Raw genomic sequence first — 23,814 nt, 5'->3', positions numbered from 1 at the left:
CAGACCACTTGTAGAATAGCTAAGTACATCGTTAGATTGTTTTTCCCCCTTCCGTGTCACTTTATACACAGAAGGTCTCAGCTAAACACAAAATCAAGATGTTTATCTGTCTTTCTGTGACCGCTGAAAGCTTCAGAACGACGTGACAGTGACGACAAATACAAAGTTGCCCATTTCTTTGCATAACAAGCAAATGATATAAAGACGCTTCAAATGAAAACTGAGAACTGTATTAAAAGATAAATACAGTATAGGCTACATAGATCTATATATTTGAATGACATTTAAATACATTTTCATGTTAATTCAATTGAGTTTTATTTAGCTATTTGTACACTACTGTCTGTAATTTTTGCCTCAATATATTTCATGATGTGTAACGTGCGCAATGATGTGAAAAATCTTGATTTAGTGCATTATTATAGGGTAAGCATTAGAATAAGCCACCTCAATATTTACAGTCATAGGTGATAATATCTCTCTAGGAACTGATCCGTCGTCAGTATTGTGGAATAATTCTAATGTAAAGGTATGTTTTGAAAGGGAGGAACGCTGATCTGAGAGCAGTGCTTCCTTTTTTTTCTCTCGATCTTTTCAGTTTCGACAAATGCCTCAACGATGCACTTAGCGAACATTCTCTCTGCGTGGTGTTTTGGGAAATGCATGTTACATTTTCGTCCGTTGTAGGAAAGATGCATCGTTAAAACACTCGTAAGCCTAAGTTCCATCACTATCAGAAAACCGGGCCTTGGTATGTAGCCACAAATGGGCAAGCTACGACATAGACAAGAAGTTGTCTAGCAACTCTTTGTTGGAGGTGACAGGGAAAAATAATGGGAAAATATGAATGTATACAGAAAGGAGAGTCATGGTCAACACGGACAGCCATCTTTCTCACTTCAGGGCCCACAAGCACCATCCGACATCACGACAGACAGCAGGTGGAGAGACTCACTTTGGACAACTCACATCATGTTTGTCTGTTCAGGCTATCTGGCCTAAGAGTAGCTGATGTACAAAAGAAAGTAAAATGATTTATTGTAACATGAAGAATCACTGAAAGGAAAAAAATTAAAACATAGCAACTTAGTTAGAGCAAGGGTTCAGCAAATTTGATTAACAAGCAATCAAAGCTTTTTTTAAAGATTAAATGCCACCAATTTTTATTTAAATTGTTTTAATAATTTAAATTTATTTTGGCTGTATTTGTTTAATTGAGTGGTGTCTGAGTTGTGTTTTTTTGTATTTTCTCTCAGGCAAGGTCAGAGTTAGCCGGCAGCCCTGCGGTTCACATCAGTCAAAATGACAGTCCCCAGTGTACGCCCGGTCTCTACAAGAACAGCCCAAGAAAAACACAGCTGGGATGGTCAGATGCAGTCATGTTATGAATTTCTGTATGCACAGGGCCATGGAAATCAGGCGGCGATAGAATAAATATTAGTGGGGTGTGATTGGAGAGAGAGGTTGTGTATCTGCCGTGGCTAACACGGCTTTGGCACAGAAAGAAATTGCGAAAAACATTTCTATAAATTCCTGCCGCAGATAGAAGAGAGAGATTAAGAGGAATGGGTATTTTATGGTGACATGCTGTTGTTCAGATAAGGGGATAGACCATTTTTGCAGACCAGTGGAGGCTGCTGAGGGGAGGACGGCTTATAATAATGGCTGGAACGGAGCAAATGGAATGGCATCAAACCATGTATTTGATGTATTTGATACCATTCCACCCCAGCCATTACCATGAGCCCGTCCTCCCCAATTAAGGTGCCACCAACCTCCTGTGTTCCAGACACACCGACATGTAAAACAGACATCACAGAGTTTAGCGGAGATGAGAGGAGAGAAATGACAAGAAAGGAAAGAGTGAAAGAGGACAACAAAAAAAAGGATTACAGCTGCTACCATGACGTTTGTACATTTTGTTTATGCCTCACTAGGAGAACAATTTTCCCCACACAGGTGATGTCTGGAGAATAGGGGAGAGATGTGAGGGGAATGTAACTGGACACAGAATGCTGAGTGCCACAGGGAACGGCATTCACGTAGGAAGCCTCTCTTCTCTCAATTCACCCAGGAAATATTCTTTGCCACCCCAGTAACAAAGCTACAGTTGATGTCTGCAGATCACAAACTACTTATACACATCCAAGAGAAAGAAGAAGAGTATCTGAGGTATAACAAAACCATTCTTTCTCCGTTGTCTTAGATAGCTGTTGGATCCCAAAGGAATGCAATATTGGAAAGTAGTATTTTCCTATTGGTGGAATATAATTTGGTTGGTATAGTTTGTGAACCACTTGCCCACTGAGTAAATGCCAATGACCATTGATGTACCAGGGAGTTGTTGTTTTTAATAAGCATGCTTAAATAAATTTACATTTGATAGGCAAAGTTAAGTTTTACTCCCATACTTGTCTCTCTGTAGGTCACTAGAGGGAAGCGTAAGGAGAAAGCAAAAAAACATGACAAAATATACAATGTAATTAAAAATGTATTTTTTAAAAATTGCATTGCATTGCATTGTAACATAATAATCCCAGCACACAAATTGAAATACTGGACTAACACGTAATATCTCATGATCATTTTCCTAAATGAACTGTTTGTTTATCAAACAGTGTCTAGTGACAGTTGTCAGAACTGGTATCTGTTTATACCTGAAAAACATATCATTGATCAAAATCAAATGTTGATTTAAATCATGGTGTGTCACATTCATGAATACACAAATATTCAAGTACAAACTGAATATTTCAGCTTGCCTGTATTGTAACGTATACGGTTTAAGGGGTAAGTTCACTCCAAAACACAAAATAAATAAATAGCAGAAAATCTTTTTTTAAAAGCTTAAGGAAAAAGCATAAATCGATAACAAAAAACTTTTTTTTTTAAACTTAAATTGTCATGTTAAATTCTAATTTAAAAAAATGTAAAAATCATTGCATTGTACCATAATAATCCCTACACACAATTTGAAATACTGGACAGACACATTTTAAATATCATGATCATTTAGGTAAATTAACTGTTTGCTTATCAAACAGCATCCAATGATGATTGTCAGGATTGGTATCTGTTCTGTTCTTTGCGTCACATTCATGAATACACAAATATTCAAGCACAAACTGAATATTTCAGCTTGCCCGTATTGCAACGTATACGGTTTTAGGGGTAGGTTCACCCACAAAACACTAAATAAATAAATCACAAATCATCAATCTCAATAATCCTGCAATTTCAGAGTACAGTTTGAAAGGCTATGACAATGTTCATACTGTCTTTCATGGCAGTACATGGCAGTACACTGAATCACTTTATCTCATTCAAGAGAAACTTTAAAAGATCTAAATGTGAAACTGCACACCAGAGGTCTCTTAATAAATCACAAACCAAGTCATACACACGGTGCTTTCTTACAACACCGATTTCAGCAACCATTGTCTGTTACCCATTTGGGGATCCTGCTGAGATCCAGATTGGAAGATGATACTCGATAATGTTCTGATCTTGATAAGGCCACAATAACTCATAAAAAAACTAGTCAAAGTATAAAAAATGAAGAGAGAAGAAGAAGTTAACTGTACGTCAAGAAGTGTTAAGTAAGCACACCTGGAGAGTTAAACACTGGAGCCCTGGGAGCGTTACATACGACTGTTTCAGCCAGTAAGGTGTTATAAGGGTTGTTAGTGCCTTGTGGTCGAAGAAGAGGGTTTGTTAGAAGATAATTGCCCGTCATTCCTGGAGGCGGTAAGACAGAAGAAGACAGATCAGTTTTTGGCATTGGTACAATGAGTGCTTTTTGGGGTGATTTATGGAACAAAATGTCAAGTACATCTAAAACTGGGCTATTATTTTCAGAGTAAATATTGAATTTTGGAATTTTTTGGGGAGGACAGGATATTAATATTATCTCTGGATGTCACTTGAGCAAAGTGTACAGGCATTTTGTGGAAGCAAGGATTAGGATACAGAGGGGATATAGAACATCTAAACAGTCACTACCACAAAAGGCACTTTTGTTCACCTCATTCTAATTCTACTACAATCTGCTATGTAAATGAGAAGCAATGTAACAACAGAACAAAATTATAAAGTCAGCCTGTTTGTGTTTTTGTTATTTGACAAGAAAGGTAACTGGTGAAAAAACTATCCTCTCATTTAGCCTTCTATTGCTGTGGATATTAATGAATTGTTAAAACTGCATTATCAGGTATTTTCTGCATTGCAACGCTTTTTTTGTCCATTGCTCCTGCTAGGCCACAGTTTTAAGTCGAAGTCCTATGATGCAATTGCTTGAAACGTGTACACAACAAATGACCACACCCTTGTATCCTTAGTAAAATATCACACGAACACTAACTTCACCTGGATGCCAATACTTTACAATGTCAGATTTTTTCTTCAAATACTCAATTCACCCCGATTATAATATTATAATTGATTTCTTGCATCACGTTTAAAAACTAGACATTTCCAGTCACATTGTTATAAGATGTGTACTAGAGAACCCCATCACTCTTGTAGGGTATTCTCTGAGGATGTTATAATGACAAGGAGTGGTTTCTGAAGAGCGGGCCATCCTCAGTACAGTGTACTCAAGTGTAACTAGGGTAGTACACTGGAGCATGATAGATAAATATAACCTTAACATCTAATATACCGCTTATCGGGACAGAAAAATATTGACAAGATGAAATTCAAACTACTGTTTGTAACATTTTACCTCAAGGAAATTGAAGTGTGAAAAATAATAAGGGGGAGTTTGGGAGAGGGAAGTCAGACTACCTCAGGCTAACCTCTTTCCTTGCATACTTGGAAAGCCATTTTAGAGCCATGCCGAGCCGTAAAGGCTGAACAACACACTAAGCACTCAGGGTCACCCAGAGTTGAACATCTTCTCATCATCATACTTGTGCTCTGGCTAAATAATAAATGACAAGGTTGTTTTCCTCCCTCCTGAATCCTTGAAATAGCAGAGGTCCCCTTACATACCGACCAAAAAATGTGCCCCTGCGTGTCAAGCAAACATAGGTCTAAAAATAAAAACAAAACTTTATTTAGAGTTTGTTGGCATTTCCTTCTTCTTCTTCCTCTTCTTTTTTTAATGGACTGAGCCACATGAACTTTGGACTTAGGACAAACAGTACAGTGGCTGCCCCAATTCGTGTTCGACATTACTGCCCAAAATGACAGCACAAAGTATTTGAGGAAGGATTTCTGTAATCCTCAGTTGGCAGAACAGAACAGGGAGACTATCCTTGCTATCCCTTTTAGCACAGTGCCGCAAATCTTATCAAGCCCAAAGCATTCACTACAATTTCTCAGGATGTTAGCTCCTCTGTATGAAATCATTGGTACTTGAAAATGTATTTTATGTCTCGATGATTGTGAATGGTGTGTGAAGAAGAGATGAGGTGTGTGACTGACCTTGGTTAAGGGTGGAGGTGCTGTTGATGTCACCTGAGATAAAGGAGGACTCAGATTGCTTTCTTACGGTGTCATTCCACATTCTCCTGATACGGCTCTGTCAGATTAACAAGGGACAGTTATTAGGACTTAAAGAATCCTGTTCACTGTTGAGATCAACTTTCATTAAGTTTGCTGTATGTAGTGTTCCTGCATCGGCGAACCGACTCTTCACACAAAGTGCAACAAGTGCAACGTCTGGCCTCCACACATTATATTAACTCAGGCTTTGAGTGACTACTTTTATACTTCCTGTCAAAAGTAGTGGATGTAATAGGCGGGTGCTCCATAAGTTTTAATGAGCCATTAAGATGGAAATGTCTTGTGACGGTTTGTCTTTCTATTGCCACTGTGACAGTGGTTAGAGCATTGTCTGCTATCAAAACATTTATTTAAAAAAGTGGTTCAATAGCAAAGGAATAACAAAGGAATTAACATAAAATTGAATTTGCATTCTTGTTTTTCAAAGGGTAAAAGTGACTGCAATGCTCTCAAATAGCGCAAATAGTTCCATGCACAGTGGCGTTAGTGAGAAAAAAGATAAAAGCGAGTGCTAAGGGGTAGAGTGGAAAAAGGTGCACATGCAATACAGTAGATACTGCGTGAAACAGTTAGCTTAATTTAAAGTATACATGTCACTGTTTAACTACGGTCTGTGTTTCTGGTACAATTACATTGGCCAGCGGTCTTGAAAAATATAACATTTACTGGGCGCTCTGATGGATTCAATGGATTCAGAAGTCATTGGAGACTCTCCTAGTTAACTATTATAGGTGATACTTTGCGGTAAACTGGGTTTATGCCAATCTACCCTGACATAAAGATGAATCCCAGTCAGAATCCCCGGTATAGTACCTGTGTGCCTGAGGAGTAGCGTGCACTTGTCCTTGTGGTGGAGGTCTTTGTTGAGCTGTGTGAGCTCTCAGTTGGTAAGCCACCACAGCAATATGTGTGGCGGAAACATTTGATGTACTCTTTACGGACCTGTGGAAGCAAAAAGAAGGGGGCGCTAAGTCAGTGGCTATGTTTATTTTGTGTGTACCTTTTGTTTGCGCTTACAGTGCTTTCAGAAAGTTTTCACACCCCTTTACTTTTTCCATATTTTGCTTTGTTACAGCCTGAATTTAAGATATATTAAATTGAGATGTTGTGTCACTGGCCTACACACAATACCCCATGATGTCAAAGTGGAATTATGATTTTTAAATTCATAAAAAATAAAAAGCTGAAATGTCTTGAGTCAATAAGTGTTCAACCCCTTTTGTTATGGAAAGCCTGAATAAGTTCAGGAGTAAACATTTGCTTAAAAAGTGACATAATAAGTTGCATGAACTCACTCTGTGTGCAATAATAGTGCTTAACATGATTTTAAATGACTGCCACATGTCTGTACCCCACATACAATTATCTGTAAGGTCCCTTAGTCAAGCAGTGAATTTCAAACAGATTCAACCACAAAGACCAGGGATATTTTTTAATGCCTCGCAAAGAAGGGCACCTAATGTTAGGTGGGTAAAACATGTAAAAATCTGATATTGAAAATGCCTTTGAGTATGGTGAAGTTATTAATTACGCTTGGATTGGTGTATCAACACACTCAGTCACTAGGGTCCAAACACATTAATCCACTTACTTTACATATAAAACAAAGATAAAACGGAACATCATACAACATTATTACACCACTTCATATCTACAATACCAGCATACAACAATATTACAATGTACGTGTGTATAGAGTGCGTGTGCTTACGGTTGTTTGCGTATGGATTTCTGTACTTTTGTCTGTGTCTCTTCACAGTCCCCGCTGTTCCATAAGGTGTACTTTACCTGTTTTTTAAAATCTGATTCTACTTCTTGTATCAGTTACCTGATGTAAAATTATGGACAGACTTCTCCCCATCTTAGCTTCTGTTGTATTAATATGTTTTGACCATGACAGTTTACAATCCAGGGGTACTCCAAGAGTTTATTCATCTCAACTTGCTTAATTTCCACATTATTCATTCCAAGATGTAGTTGAGGTTTAGGGTTTTAGTTTTGAAATATTTAGAACTTATTCCTTGCCACCCATTCTGAAACTAACTGCAGCTATTTGTTAAGTATTAAAGTCATTTCAGTTGCTGTAGTAGCTAATGTGTATAGTGTTGAGTCATCTGCATACATAGACACACTGGCTTTACTCAAAGCCCATGGCATGTCATTAGTAAAGTAGAAAGGGGCCTAAACGGCTGCCCTGAGGAATTCCTGATTCTACCTGGATTATGTTGGAGAGGCTTCCATTAAAGAACACCTTCTGTGTTCTGTTAGACAGGTAAATCTTTATCGACAATATGGCAGGGGGTGTAAAGCCACAACACATATGTTTTTCCAGCAGCAGACTATGATTGATAATGTCAAAAGCCACACTAAAGTCTAACATAACAGCCTCTGATCTTTTTATCATCAATTTCTCTCAGCCAAGTCATTTGTGCTGTGCTTGTTGAATGTACTTCCCTATAAGTGTGCTGATTGTATGTGGTCAATTTGTTTACTGTAAATAGGAATTGTATCTGGTCAAACACATTTTTTTCCAAAAGCTTACTAAGGGTTGGTAACAGTCTAATTGGTCATATAATGGCTGTGATAGGAGACAACTGAGGATGGATCAGCAACATTGTAGTTTCTCCACAATACTAACCTAATTCACAGAGTGAAAAGAAGGAAGTCTGTACAGAATAAACACGTTCCAAAACATTTATCCTGTTTACAATAAGACACTAAAGTAAAACTGCAAAAAATCTGGCAACTTCATGTCCTGAATTCAAAGCGTTATGCTTGGGGCAAATCCAACACAACACATCACTGAGTAACACTCTTCATATTTTCAAGCATGGTGGTGGCTCCATCATGTTATGGGTATGATTGTCATCGGCAAGGACTAGGGAGTTTTTACTGGATAAAAAAATAACAGAATAGTACTAAGCATAGGAAAAATCCTAGAGGAAAACCTGGTTCAGTCTGCTTTCCAACAGACACTGGGAGACAAATTCACCTTTTAGCAGAACAATAACCTATAACACAAGGCCAAATATACACTGGAGTTAATAACCAAGATGCCATTGAATGTTCCTGAGCGGTCTAGTTACAGTTTTGACTTAATCTTTTACTGCAGTGGGCTAAATCACGGTCACACCGAATGTTTCTTGGTAAGTCTTAAGCAAATCTAGTTTGAAACAAATGTATACACCTCACACACATGGTTATGGGTTTTAAAAAAAGAAGACACCTGTACCATGCCAGATATAGAGTTGAAATGTATTCAATGTTGATTTTGCATCCCAGAAATACACTTTAAATACATCACAGAAGACTGAAATATAACACAACTGTTTGCCATAGAAACACCGGATTTTCAGCGTTTAAGAATATATATATGTTTAGTAATTATGAAAAATATTAATAACATTCAACCCATGAGGCCACTAGGCCATTTGACTGCAGGAAATGGCTACATTGGATTGAAAATCTATGGAAAGATTTGATAATGGCTGTCTAGCAATGATCAACAACCTACTTGACAGAGCTTGAATAATTTTTTAAAGAATGATGTGTAAATATTGCACAATCCAGGTGTGCATTGCTCTTAGCGACTTACCCAGAAAGACTCACAGCTGTAATCGCTGCCCAAGGTGATTGTAACATGTATTAACTTAAGGGTGTGAATACTTATCTAAATGAGATATTTCTGTATTAAATTTTCAATAAATGTGCAAACATATCTAAAAACATTGCGGTATTGTGTGTAGATTTGTGGGTAAAAAATCTATTTAATACATTTTTAATTCAGGCTGTAACACAACCACATGTGGAATAAGTCAAGCGGTATGAATACCTTCTGAAAGCACTGGAAACCTTGTCCCAAAAAGCCCTTGGAATATACCGTACCATTCGAAAGCCTGAGGAAGTTTTTGTCAGCTAAAAGATGCTGGATGATATATCCAAGCCATTTGTCCCTGCCAACAATTGAAATAGGCACATTCAAACAGGCAGATATTCAAAACCAGATATTCAAAACCAAAACCAAACTGCGAAATATTTTCACCCAAAAATTATCTAGATTTTGTCATTACAACAAAATTACATAAAACATTTGATAGACATTATTTCTGAATGTTAATTCTCTAAAAGATAACATGCTAGCAATGCTTGGACCATACATTAGCTTACTCTGGATACGTTTTGTTTCTGAAGAGGGATTGAAAGGGTGGCTGTTTAAAAAGAAATGTATATTCATAGCAAATCAGCCAGCATCTGATGGCAATCAACACTCCACTCATATTCTTCCAACATAACCTTCCCCAGGCTTTTGAGAACAACGTGAGCCAAGTCTGAAAGCGGAGGCTATGCTAAGCCTACATTGTCTGTTATCCTATATATTTGTAAATTAACTCAAATAAAATACAAATACAGGAGTAATGAACAAAGGATGGTTCCTTATGCTCAAAACTACATTGAAATATGTTTAGCAGAGAGTGGAGTATGTTGAGACAATTTTTTACATTCAGCATCACTACGTCTAGGGGAATATAATATTATATAACATATAAGATAATAAAGATATCTAAGTACAGTGCCTTCGGAAAGTATTCACACCCCTAGACTTTTTCTACATTTCATTTTGTTACATTATGAAATTAGTCTAAAATTGTTTTGTTTTTTATTAAAAAGGTTTTACAATTTTTATTAAAAATGTAAAACAGAAATACGTTATTTAGATAAGTAGGTGAATCCTGTTTCCATTGATCATCCGTGAGATGTTTATACATCTTGATTGGAGTCACCCTGTGGTAAATTCAATTGATTGGACATTATTTGGAAAGGCACACGCCTCTCTATATAAGGTCCCACAGTTGACAGTGTGTGTCAGAGCAAAAACCAAGCCATGAGGTCAAAGGAATTGTCCGTACAGCTCCAAGGCAGGATTGTGTCGAGGCACAGATCTGGGGAAGCGTACCAAAACATTTCTGCAGCATTGAAGGTCCCCAAGAACACAGTGGCCTCCATCATTCTTAAATGTAAGAAGTTTGGAACCACCAATACTCTTCCTAGAGCTGGCCACCTTGCCAAACTGAGCAATCGGCAGAGAAGGGCCTTGGTCAGGGAGGTGTCCAAGAAGCCGATGGTCACTCTGACAGAGCTCTAGAGAACCTTCTAGAAGGACAACCATCTCTGCAGCGAAAGCCCAGACATGAACCCAATCTGACATCTCTGGAGATACCTGAAAATAGCTGTGCAGCAACTCTCCCCATCCAACCTGACAGAGCTTGAGAGGATCTGTAGAGAAGAATGGGAGAACCTCCCCAAATACAGGTGTGCCAAACTTGTAGCGTCATACCCAAGAAGACTCGAGGCTGTAACCGCTGCCGAAGGTACTTCTACAAAGTACTGAGTAAAGGGTCTGAATACTTATGTAAATGTGTAATTTTCATTTTTTGGGAATTAGCAAAAAATTCTAAAAACCTGAATTTGCTTTGTCATTATGGGGTATTGTGTTTAGATTGATGAGATTTTTTTTTAAATTTAATCCATTTTAGAATAAGCATGTAACCTAACACAATTTGGAAAAAGTCAAGGGGTCTGAATACTTTCCCTGTATCCCAGAAATTAGGCAGAATTAATGTAAACACAACAGTTTTGAAAACATAGCTTGTCCAAAAATAGTGGTCTCGGTATGGGGTAAATTGAGCATAGGAATTGGGTAAGTTGAGCCGCCTTGGGGTGTGGGTAATGGTGCTGGTAGGTCAAAGTTGAATTCAAGGAATGGGGGTTTGGTATATTGTATATCTTAAATGTATGCCTACATTCAGATATAGATCTCTGTCTTCAATATGACTTACCCTTCCATTTATTGACCAGTTGTCTGGGACATGGATGTTGTTTCGATGTGCTAATTCGTAGGCAAGTTCTCTACATTTGAGGCTACTAAGCCCATGAAACTGGTCTGCAAGATTCTTGATATCGTTAGCAAGCTCAACCTTCATTTCATCAGATAAGAAGTTGTGCACCTCTGCTGCTCTGTTATAGACTCTCTTTCGGACAGGTACATGTTTGTTTTCTTTTTTGTCAATGTACCTCTTCAATGTCATTCAGACTATATTTCATCACTTGCTGCTGCTCAAATGGACTTCTTCCCTTCTCTCACTTCCTTGGCTTCTCAAGAACCTCAAGGGGGGCTAGACCCCTGCTTGTTTACGGTGCATGATGATGTCTGCTCTGTAACAAAAATCTTGAGTTCATATGCATGACACATTGCACAAATACTATGCATAGTATGGATAAAACTGACAAAATGTAATAATAATTTGTATGGGATATTGTGGCCATTATCTCAATTTGCCCCAAGGCAAAATGTTGACTTTATTAGCCCACACATGTACAAGGATGCACTTTCATGCTAGGTTTAGGACCTCATATTGTAGCTTATAGAGACCCCAACTGATATACAAAACAATCTTAAAACTTTTGTTTAGATACAATCATCATGAAACTCATAACACAATAAATCAATTTGACTTTTCTTTGGTTTCTTCTTTTACCAACTCCATGAAATGATGACCTCTTCCTAAATATTTGATCACCTGATTAATTTTGTGTATGGTCTCCTAGAAACAAAGGGTGACTCAACCAAACCTTTGGCTCAACTTACCCCACTCACCCCTCAATTGTTTAATGTGACAATTGATTCAGTCTCACATAGTGTTTGTGCAACATTATAGTACAAACTTATAAAGGAAGCAAACATACTTTTTTCTGGAGAAGGCAGTGGAAAATGAAGATGAACATTCCTTGGAAGGTGTTGAATATTGTGAAGAGGTAGGCCATCACCACAGAGGACTCGTTGATAAAGAACAAGCCGAACGACCACGTCAGTCCCATCAGGCAAAGCAGTGCAAACGCCCCCAGGACCCAGGATCTGAACAAACAAATAAAAATGTTTTTAAAGGAAATCCAGAGTGAGGGGGGTATTGTGTTCTCTTGGAATAACGATCAATCTGTGCTAGCTAGACCATGACAGGTGGACAGACTGGACATCTACACCGGCAGATTCAGCCAAGGAGTCCAAAAACTCAGACCACATTCACACAATGTTTATGGGACACGCGAGCTTGACTACAGATACTGTTCTTTTGGTATCATATCATATCTGGGGAGGGGGGTCAATCTCGATAAAAATTATTACCTGCGTTTTGTCTCTCTTTCAACAAGTCTTTAATATATTTATTATTTCTATAGGAAAGCCTGGAGCCGGTTGTGTGAAGGTCCTATGGAGCCTTCAAACACCTTCACAGGTGAAGACACACAACAGCAAACTGGATAAAGACAAGACGGACGGATGGGCGGAGAGACATGGGGATATGAACAGTAAGGAAAGAAAATGAGGAGCACCTTGGAGTGATCACAGAGAGAGAGAGAAAGAGAGAGAGAGAGAGAGAGAGAGAGAGAGAGAGAGAGAGAGAGAGAGAGAGGCAGAATGGTGAGAAAAAATCAACTACAGGCTGAAGAACAGTCTCAGACTTCTGAGGCTAATGTCCTTACTTGATAAATGGTTTATTATCTTCATAGCTAGAGAGCATGATAAGCGGGAAAGAGAAACACAAATTAGATCAGACGCATCACAGCGTGGTTAGTTGGCATTTTGAGGCAGAGATCTTCACCTTTGATTTTAGGAAAATTACGAGGGAATGAAATTAAGAGGCTAACAAGTAGCGAGAGTCTGTGTGTGTATTTGGCTGTTGATGAAATTACAAAATGTGTAAACTGGTCAGTTCAAACCACTTGCGTGCCGTTCAATTTGTGTTTATATCACTATGTCCGCTCTGCGATGAAGACAATTTGGGGGAAATGTATGGTGAAAGCTTACCCAGGCAAATCGGTATTATAGTAGCCGTCACAAACGCGATAATTACTGGTGTGGAAGACAGGACAGAGAGAAAAGAAGAAACGCAACAGGAAGAGAAACGAGAGACGCTGCAGATTAGCTTTCCCTTTGACATGCAACATGCAATGACACTGGTGCTATGCTGATTCCCATCTATGTGGTTGACTAACCAAAGTCCTTGAGGATTGGTGCAGACAACATAAGACCACAAGAAGACAACAGAAAATACAGTAATACTTATACGTGTACAAACATTGCTTGGAGGAAACATGTTATGCGGTGTAGTTTCATTACGCACCAAAAAGACAATATCCACTAGTGATTCAACTGCAACGTGAATAGAACACATGTAGAACTAGAATGTGAGCAAATGTGCACATTTAAAACACATAATCACCTAATGCATTTCATTAAACATTGCAGAGGTGAACTGGATGTCTATTGGCACTACTTATGGTTGTGTTTTTTAAATTTATAATAGTAATTAGACCACTAAAAATAAATGCCTCAATGCTCCTACACACACAGTGGGATGGAGCTGAGTTGATGTTGTAATGTCATGGTGTGAATTGGTTAGGGTTAGGCTATGCAACCAAGCCATGGCATCGAAGATAACACTCCCTAACCAACAAACCAAAATGCCCATATCTTTCAGGAGCCCCTGTATTCTGCTCACTTATTTCAAGCACAATATATCGTTTTTTTTTTGTCAATGATAAACAATCAAGACTTTGGAAAACATTTACTTTCCCCAAAGCAAAACATGTAGCAAATGCAGAGGTGACTGAGAAAACCACACTCGTTAAAGGATGGGGAGGGAGTGGAGTTAAGGGAGGGTGGACTTCTTTTCTAGGACTCAAATTGTTTTTGTTGTTCCATGGGAATCACATGACAGTGCTTCCACTCACCCCACCCTGAAGCCCTAACAGCGTATACAATGAGCCAGAAGCTTACGAATGGTTTGTGCCATGCCAACACAATCCAGTGGTCGCTGACACAGAGGAATACAACAAAGACTAAAGACCATTCACAAAGTAAACGTTGTCATCATTGCAGGACGGTCATGCCATAATCCCCCACCCGAAACCACCAGTCTCTGTGTAAAATATGATCTCCCTGGAGATCAATTGGAATTCCTCTGGTCAATTTTCTGTATGGACGATTTAAATGTGTACCAGATATAGATACATTAATGCTACCGACAAGGACACAAATTCGACTTATTAAAAACATTACCTCTACAGTACATGGAACATTTTTACCATGCCATACAGTACTATTGTCTTTATGGGTTTGTGGAAATATCTGTTTATTGTCAAGAATATTGGAAAATGTGCATTTACCCAGAATCTCTACTTACTTGATGTTCTCCAATCTGCTGGAGTCTGGTTTCAGAGTAGTGGAGTGCTTCCCCATTTTGTACATGGTGATGACCAGGAAGATGAGATTGAGCTGTCAAAACAGAGTAATGGCTTTGTTAATTGATGGAGATTAATGGCATGGTGAAGGAGAAAAAACTGTTAATTTGTCTATAACTATTAAAATAGGAGTGCCTTCCCGAGCTTCTCTCATCCACTGCCCTAATGTAATAGACATCTATCGTCCTGCAAGACTCAGACAAGCAGACTGGCGCCAAATGTTGTGTCATTCTATATCAATAAGACCATGAACATGCATTAAAATCCATCGCAGTCCAGCCAAAAAACACAGCTACAGTCTGGCAACTATAAAACGCTATATGGAAGGCAGTATATTTCTTAAATTCCTGTGCAGGAAAATAGACAGACAGGCAGAGAGGGTGAGATTCCCATCACTTTCACTTCCTTGTTTTAATACCAGATGAAATCCTAAGAAAGCCAGTGGTACATATCAAGTTCAGAGTGGTATACTGTGTGCTGTATCTTTCAGCCCTTAAAAATATATCAATACCATGATTTAGTGACACAAAGAGGGAGCTGCATGGGCCAATCAGGAGCAGCTCCAAATGATTTACTCCTAAAACTATCTATTCTGAGACAGAACCGGGTCTCTGACACTTGAACACACGCACATATGCATAGCCTACTGTCTACAGTACCGTTCAAAAGTTTGGGGTCACTCAGATTTCCTTGTGTTTGAAAGAAAATCAAATGTTTTGTTCATTAAAATAACATCAAACTGATCAGAAATACAGTGTAGACATTGTTGTAAATAATTATTGTAGCTGGAAACAGCATATTTTTTTATGGACTATCTACATAGGAGTACAGAGGCCAATTATCAGCAACCATCACCCCTGTGTTCCAATGGCACATTGTGTTAGCGAATCCAAGTTCATCATTTTAAAAGGCTAATTGATCATTACAAAACCCTTTTGCAATTATGTTAGCACAGCTGAAAACTGTTGTACTGATTAAAGAAGCAATAAAACTGTCCTTCTTTAGACTAGTTGAAAATCTGGAGCATCAGCATTTGTGGGTTCGATTACAGGCTCAAAATGGCTAGAACCTATTACTTTCTTCTGAAACTCATCAGTCTATTCTTGTTCTGCGAGGAATTGCCAAGAAACTGAAGATCTCGTACAACGCTGTGTACTACTCCCTTCACAGAACAGCGCAAAACTGGCACTAACCAGAATAGAAAGAGGAGTGGAAGGCACCGGTGAACAACTGAGCAAGATGACAAGTACATTAGAGTGTCTAGTTTGAGAAACAGATACCTCACAAGTCCTTAACTGGCAGCTTCTTTAAGTTAAGTCTACCCCCTACTTTTTCGAACATTCTGTTAAAAATTGCGCAACATTTCAGTGTCCTGCTACTCATGCCAGGAATATAGTATATGCATATGATTAGTATGTGTGGATAGAAAACACTCTGACGTTTCTAAAACTGGTTAAATCACGGCTGTGACTATAACATAACGCGTGTTTCATCGAAAAGCGCAAGAAAAACTGATCACCAAAATCTGGAAAATATATCAATGCGCCACTTGCATGTATTGTCTATTGGAAAGCAAATTACATGGGGCTGAGATTGCAAGTCATACAGCTTCCACACGATGTCGCCAGTCTCCGACAGGATGTTTTGGAGTAGAAATTTCCCGACCATGATTTTAAGACGTGGAGCTATTGAATACACATCGCCCCGTGATCAATTTGATAGATTATTAACGTTTACTAATACCTAAAGTTGGATTGCAAAAGTATTTCGAAGTGTTTTGTGAAAGTTTATCGTCGACTTTTTTAATTTAAAAAAATGACGTTGCGTTTTAAAACGGTGTTTTTTCCTGGATCACACACTCTTCATAGATCGATATTTAGGGTATATATGGACCGATTTAATCGAAAAAAAAGACCCAATAGTGATGTTTATGGGACATCTAGGAGTGCCAACAAAGAAGATCGTCAAAGGTAATGAATGTTTAATATTTTATTTCTGCGTTTTGTGTAGCGCCGGCTATGCTAATTATTTTGTTTACGTCCCCTTCAGGTATTTCGGGGTGTTGCATGTTATCAGATAATAGCTTCTCATGCTTTCGCCGAAAAGCATTTTAAAAATCTGACTTGTTGGCTGGATTCACAACGAGTGTAGCTTTAATTCAGTACCCTGCATGTGTGTTTTAATGAACGTTTGAGTTTTAACGAGTGCTATTAGCATTTAGCGTAGCGCATTTGCATTTCCAGATGGCTAGATGGGACGCATGCGTGTCGGGTCGACTTAAGAGGTTAAATAGTACCCGCAAAACACCAGTCTCAACATCAACAGTGAAGAGGCGACTTGATGCTGACCTTCTAGGCAGAGTTCTTCTGTCCAGTGTCTGTGTTCTTTTGCCCATTAATATTTAATTTGTATTGGCGAGTCTGAAATATGGCTTTTTTTTCCAACTCTGCCTAGAAGGCCAGAATCACCTCTTCACTGTTGACGTTGAGACTGGTGTTTTGCGGGTACTATTTAATGAAACTGCCAGTTGAGGAATTGTGAGGAGTCTGTTTCTCAAACCAGCCGTTTCCAATTACAATAGTCATTTACAACATTCACAATGTCTACACTGTATTTTTGATCAATTTGATGTTATTTAATGGACAAAAATGTTGCTTTTCTTTCAAAAACAAGGACAACTGACCCCAAACTTTTGAATGATATTGTATGTTATTAACAGGGTTCGTACAGACATTGGCAAGTCAAATTCAAGGACTTTCAAGGAATTCTTCAAGCACTAAATTGCCATTTTCAAGGGCCTCGATTTTATATTCAAAAGTATAGAAAAAAACTCTCGCCCAAAAGCATGCAAAAATTGTAAAAAAAAGTATACATTACAACTAATGCATTTTATAGTTCTTCCTAATGGCACTATGCATTTGCATTCAAATTATGATGACATTCTAAGTATGACAGGATAATATGGACATTGCCTGACTAAATAGATTGCATGCGTGATGATTTGTAATGCCTACCCGTAGAGGTGTAGACGATACAAGCACACTGATAACGCCTGTCCACGTAGGCTAGCAGTAGCATTATGCTCACCCTCGCCATTTGAGATGTTCTAGGGGTTTGTGTCATGGTTTTGAAATGAGAAATCTCAACCCAAAAATGTTTTCACTTTGTATTGGAACGCTTTGTATGGAAAGCCAAGTTGAAGCCAACATTGTCGTCCTCACAATAACTGCACATGGTTTTACCGCAAAAACATGAACAGACGAGCGCAACCCATGTCAATTGAAACGACGGGAACAAACAAAAGTGTCTCCCTCTCACAACAATTGATCAGAAATAAAATTTCTGGATAATTATATTGAGCAGTCCGAGCATATAAATCGGCTCCAATAATTTCAAGGACTATTCAAGGAAAAAAAATAGAGGAAATGTCCGATTTTCAAGGTATTCCATCACTTGATTTTCTGACCTCCAAATTCAAGTACTTCAAGCACTCTGTGTGAACCCTGGACGAATGTAGAAAGACTGCTAATAAATTATAGAAACAAACAAACAACCAACAACAAAACATGTTTGTTCTACTAATATTAACCTTCCACATCTTGATTTCAGAAATTACAGAAATTCTGGTGAGGGGTGATTTAACTATATTAATTTTAAATAGTTTACTTAGTTGAACATGAACAAAGCTCAATTGTCTCAGGTTATCTTCTGAATGCTGCAAGAGCAAATGAAAGAGAAAAAGAGTGTGAAAACACCAATGTGAAGGAATGAGACAAATGGAGGTGCTTTGTGAGCTCCATAATGTACTGGACATGTCTGGCTGTTCATTCACGCTCCCCTTGCGCTCTACTGCACTCTGCTATGAAAGGAGTAGCTAGGTGATCAATATCTCCCCCTCCCCCGCCTAATCAACCAGTGGAGTCACAGAACAATAAGCAGAGCATAACAAGAGAAGGCGAGAAAAAAAAACATAAATGGAGCAGCTCCTTTATATCATGGACTTTCATAGTGATGCAGCGTTTTGTTTATGCCGCCATCAGACAAATCATTTTTGTCACTTTGCTTGCATGAGTCGGGCACTTGGAAATGCCTTTCACACACCCTGGAGTGGTGACATGGATCCAATGAGACAGAGGACGGAGACAACAGTACTTTAAAGGACCCTAGCTAGCATAGCACATGTTCACTACCCCCACCAACATGCTTTCTCTGCCTTCCCCAGGGCCCAGTCTACCTCGTGAGAGTGGCAGCCTGCAAGCTACTAGGCCTGGGCCTCTCTCTCTCTGCTCTGAATCATCACCGCTAGCCAAGCAGAAGCATCTCTGCCACACTGGGACCGAGGAGAAAGCTTTTTCCTGAGCGAGTATGTGTCGAGTGTGTGCTACAACCCTGAACTCCTTGTGAACTGGGGATGAAATATTAAAGGTGCAGATGGAGCTGTCCGGATGATAGGAACTGCTTGCGACGTGTCATGATCCAAAGTCTTGCTGTTAAAGCATCTCAGGCATACTAATGGTTTCCCCCCACCACTCATTACTTCCATGTTCCTTCTTCATGGAGCTAATACCCTCTGTGCCCGGAGACAGGGCCAACTAACCTCTTGCCTGAGAACAGGGCTGAACAGAGTGCTTCTTCAAGCTTCACTTCAAGTCTGGGCTTTAAGACGGCTTTCAGGGAGGTGGGGGGAGTAAAAAAAAAAATAGGGAGGAAGAGGAAAAACAACATTTTTGTGAGTGCTTTTCACTGAGCCTGACCAACTCGGGTTAGACCAAAAGTTACACAGCGGGAGAGTATGGTGTTCGAAGACAGGAGCTGTGGCTGCTGCAGCTAGCCACTGAATGTGAGATTGGATGTTTTTTTTTGTCTGTCTGTGTCTTCCTCTCTCCTATCTCATTGACAAGGACAAAGCCAATTTGTTGAGGAACCAGGGTCACAGGTTGTGGAAAACCTTGCTCCCACACATTCCCTTGAGATCCCCTACCCTTGTGCTTCACCGTTTGTTGTCAATTTCTGCAAAAAGTAAAAAAGCAGCATTACGATACCTCCCTCCGCTAGAACTGCAAATCCTCATTCCTGTCCAACATTAGCACTGCAACAATATATCAGTTTTGTCAGGGTCACCATTTTATCATGCAGGTCACTGGGACTGGGATTCCGGATTATCATCTCAACAGCCAACACATTTTTTCATGCAAATAATTCTGAAACCAAAGAGAAGAAGAAAAAAAAAACATGTCCAATTTAGAGAATAACTATCTCACGCAGTTGGCAGAGCATTTGCTGACACGGGGATAAATATTTGACACACCCCCTTTCATTTGCAATTTAAGGGAATTGTATTATATTTCTCTACTGAACGGGTAAGTCGTTCGTGTGTTACAAAGCCTCGCTGGCCAGCCGTTGTCATAAAGCAACAAAGCACCACAATAAGACGCGGCAAAGAGGAAGCCCTCCTTCTGGCAGCTGTGTTCTCACTCAGGGAGATCAGCGCATCTGTAAATCCAGCCATTATGCCCGATAATGAACACAGCGCTGAGCAAATATTGCTCTTCCTACCTCTTCACAGGAGACAGTTTGGAGACTGTTACCATTCACCTGGTGTGAAAGAGGCCAAAACAATGGACAGTCAAAAGGGCTCTGACATCCGATGAATGCCACCAGCAATTTCATATTTATTTTTTTCCAAATGGGAAAATAATACTCCCCCGGGCCTCTTCCCTGGGAGCCACCGAACCTCCATTGATCGAGTTGGAGATAATAATGTCATGACCAGTAAATAACGCTTGAACAGCACATACATTGAGTGAACAAAACAGTAGGAACATTTGCTCTCAGAACAGCCTCAATTCGTCAGGGCATACAAGGTGTCGAAATTCTTCCCATGGTGACTCCAATACTTCCCACAGTTATGTCAAGTTGGCTGGATGTCCTTTGGATGGTGGAACATTCTTGACACACACAGGAAACTGTTTGAAAAGGTGTGAATAACCCAGCAGCATTGCAGTTCTTGACACACTCAAACCGGTGCGCCTGGCAGCTACTACCATACCCCGTTCAAAGGCACTTTAATATTTTGTCTTGCCCATTCACTCTCTGAATGGCACACATACACAATCCATGTCTCAAAGCTTAAAAATCCTTCTTTAACCGGTTTCCTCCCCTTCATCTACACAGATTGAAGTTGATTTAAAAAGGGATATCAATAAGGGATCATAGCTTTCCCCTGGATTCACCTGGTCGGTGATGTTTTTTTTGTAAGGACTTACAGACTCACGGTCAAAACATATAGGTTGCTAAAACGGGAAGAGGTCTGTCCATGATAAGGCATTGCTCTGCTTTCTTCACATCTCAGTCAACCAGACAGGTCCTACAGGCTCTAGTTTAGTCGCACCTGGACTATTGCCCAGTTGTGTAGCCATACAAAGAGGGACAGGTAAATTGCAGTTGATCCAGAACAGAGCAGCACATATTGCACTTAGATGTACACAGAGGGTGAATGTCAGGAACATGCATGTCAATCTCTCTCGGCACAACGTTGAGGAGAGATTGACTGCATCACTAATGGTCTTTGTGCAAGGTACTGAACTGTTTGTTCAAGCAGTTAGCACACAGTTCGGCCACTGTTGCTGGATCGAATTCCCGAGCTGACAAGGTAAAAATTTGTCGTTCTGCCCCTGAGCAAGGTAGTTAACCCACTGTTCCCCGGGTGCCGAAAACGTCTGCACCTCTCTGATTCAGAGGGGTTGGGTTAAATGCGGAAGACGTATTTCAGTTGAAGGCATTCAGTTGTACAACTGACTAGGTATCCCCCTTTCCCTTATCAGTATAACACAAGACATGCATTCCGAGGTCTCTTCACAGTCCCCAGGTCCAGAACACAGGCTAGGGAAATGCACAGTATTACATAGAGCCATGACTACATCAAACTATCTGCCACCAAAGGAAACTCATGCTAGCAGATAAAAGAACACCTTATGGCACCATGGGGACTGTGAAGACACAGACATGTTTTATATATTTTGTATTGTATTTTGCACTGTATTATTTATTGTATTATGTAGGTGGGTGACCTTGCACGAATCCTTGGCTTGTGCGAGCTGCAACGGCATAAAGGGCAGGAGACATCTCTTGTTTCTGAAGCGTGAGGCAGAGGCAGGATATTATCTAGTGTATATTATGTGTATTATGTATATTATGACTATTATATTATGTATATTATTTGTTGTGTTTAGTTTCCTGTTTGGACCCCAGGAAGTGGTTAATTCTGGATCCCAATAAATACTACTAATACTAATAAATACTACAGCATGGAGGCATGAAAAGAACTGAAATGTTTTGTATTTTGTGTCCTCTTTGTTCAACAAATGGATTTGAGCAGGAAACGTTGGGTTTCACAACAACAACAAAAAAATTCAAAGATACTATTTGACCTTATGTCTTTTCACACTGTGGTTGTTGTACATCTCATCGGTCCTTGATAGAGACAATTGCGAGTAACTATGAACATAGTGTATCAGTTTGGCCAATCACTGAGGAACATTTTTCTCTCTCTCTTTTCCTATCTCTCTCCCTCTGCCTCTCAGGAAAAGAAAACTAACTTACCATGATGATGAAGGTGACAGGTCCTAAAAAGCTCCATATGAAGTGATTGTCCACTCTTAGCCAGCAACTACGATGGAAGATAAAAACAAATATTAGGAATCCGTAAAAGAACAACACACACGTAAGAGGAACAACTAAACCCAGTCTATCAACAGCCTCCTTAGGCCAAATATTAATGCACGGGCATGAAATATGAGGACAAAAACGTACCCTGCCCCTGTTAACACATGGTAGTTAGTTTATTGTCAATAATCAATGGAAAAGCCACCTAAAAAAGCCATCTAAAAACAAAGTCCCACGTTGCAGTTACATGGTTACACAAGACAAAAGTGAGGACTCTAGCCTCAACCCTGAAGCTTAGCTAAAATACTATCATTAATCTATGTAAAAGCCTTTTTCCAGACAGCACTCCTCTCTTTAAGAGAGCATTTAAAAACAAGAGGTCGCAGGAGGGTCTTTGAACAGAAAGGCATTAATGTTGCCATGCCCCCCTAGAAACCACAGTGTTGAGTCTGTCAGGCTCTTTAAAATGACATAAAAAATGGATCAGTCCATTCCAGGAAGGGGTCCCAGGTGCAGACAAAAGCAACGACAGAAAATATAGTTCTTAGTCACAGGGCTGCGTATACACACGGACTAAATGGACTAAGACAGTTTTTTAGAGAACAAAATAGCGGAATTTTAAAATTTTTACGTACGCTTTCTTTGTCCCGTAGCTCCTGTAGTCGATAGCAGCAGAGACACCCACCACAATGGCTGGGAGAAGGTATCCAGATACATAGTAGTACTTCTTCCTTGAATGTTCACTCTCGAAAACTTCCACCATCATCAGGTACAACTGAACGCCCTCCAAACACATCCAGGAAAACGAGGCCAGGAAGAAGAAATGCAAAATCCCAGCGACGATGGAACAGCCAACCTATAGTGGATGGATTCATCATTTCAATTGATCAAAATACTATAGATATTAACTTGAAATAAAGTAACAACTTATGAGGAATTAACTGAGCAACAACATTCCATGTTAATCTTCTCAAATCCCAATGAAAATGATGTCATTTAATTGAGTGCGATTGTTATTATACAGTGGTTATGTGCATTTCAATGTAAGTAATGAACAGAAGTAAAAGTTATCACGCTTCCCTTTGAAAGACAAGAAAATATTCAAACACACTATGCTCCGTACAGGTTCGCTCAAGTTCGACCTTGCAGCTGGCTGCTTAAAATGACAGTTGTCTTGAAAGGCTAAGTGCTGCAGGCTCCATGGTCAACCTATTTGAATGACTTCTGGTTTTGTCCTTTCATTGAGCCTTGGTTGTACAGTGAATACTGACTGTGTGGAGGTGGAAGGTACTATGACTACACAAAGGCCATGGAGAGAAGAAGAACTAAAAGAGAATACAGAGG

The 23,814-nt window shown here is 39.4% G+C and overlaps 1 protein-coding gene across 3 annotated transcripts in view; it reads right to left on the bottom strand.

Moving 5' to 3' along the window:
• Positions 1 to 23,814, bottom strand: part of adgrl2a (adhesion G protein-coupled receptor L2a) — a 199,465-nt gene that overhangs the window by 3,086 nt on the left and 172,565 nt on the right. Inside the window, exons 15-22 of one of the 3 annotated variants that reach the window (XM_029677042.2) lie at positions 23,106 to 23,326; positions 22,408 to 22,474; positions 14,748 to 14,839; positions 12,253 to 12,421; positions 6,322 to 6,450; positions 5,428 to 5,524; positions 3,610 to 3,738; positions 2,412 to 2,429 (exon numbers count right to left, since the gene is read on the bottom strand). In XM_029677042.2, the coding sequence (XP_029532902.2) occupies positions 2,412 to 2,429; positions 3,610 to 3,738; positions 5,428 to 5,524; positions 6,322 to 6,450; positions 12,253 to 12,421; positions 14,748 to 14,839; positions 22,408 to 22,474; positions 23,106 to 23,326 (922 nt within the window). The remainder of the gene's footprint in view (positions 1 to 2,411; positions 2,430 to 3,609; positions 3,739 to 5,427; positions 5,525 to 6,321; positions 6,451 to 12,252; positions 12,422 to 14,747; positions 14,840 to 22,407; positions 22,475 to 23,105; positions 23,327 to 23,814) is intronic. The other 2 variants (XM_029677045.2, XM_065026429.1) reach the window with 2 other exon arrangements.

Source organism: Oncorhynchus nerka, linkage group LG13 (genome assembly GCF_034236695.1).
Source record: "Oncorhynchus nerka isolate Pitt River linkage group LG13, Oner_Uvic_2.0, whole genome shotgun sequence".
NCBI classification, from domain to species: Eukaryota; Metazoa; Chordata; class Actinopteri; order Salmoniformes; family Salmonidae; genus Oncorhynchus; species Oncorhynchus nerka.
Note: the sequence above shows the minus strand (reverse complement) of the source record. Positions and strands in the feature narration are given on the sequence as shown.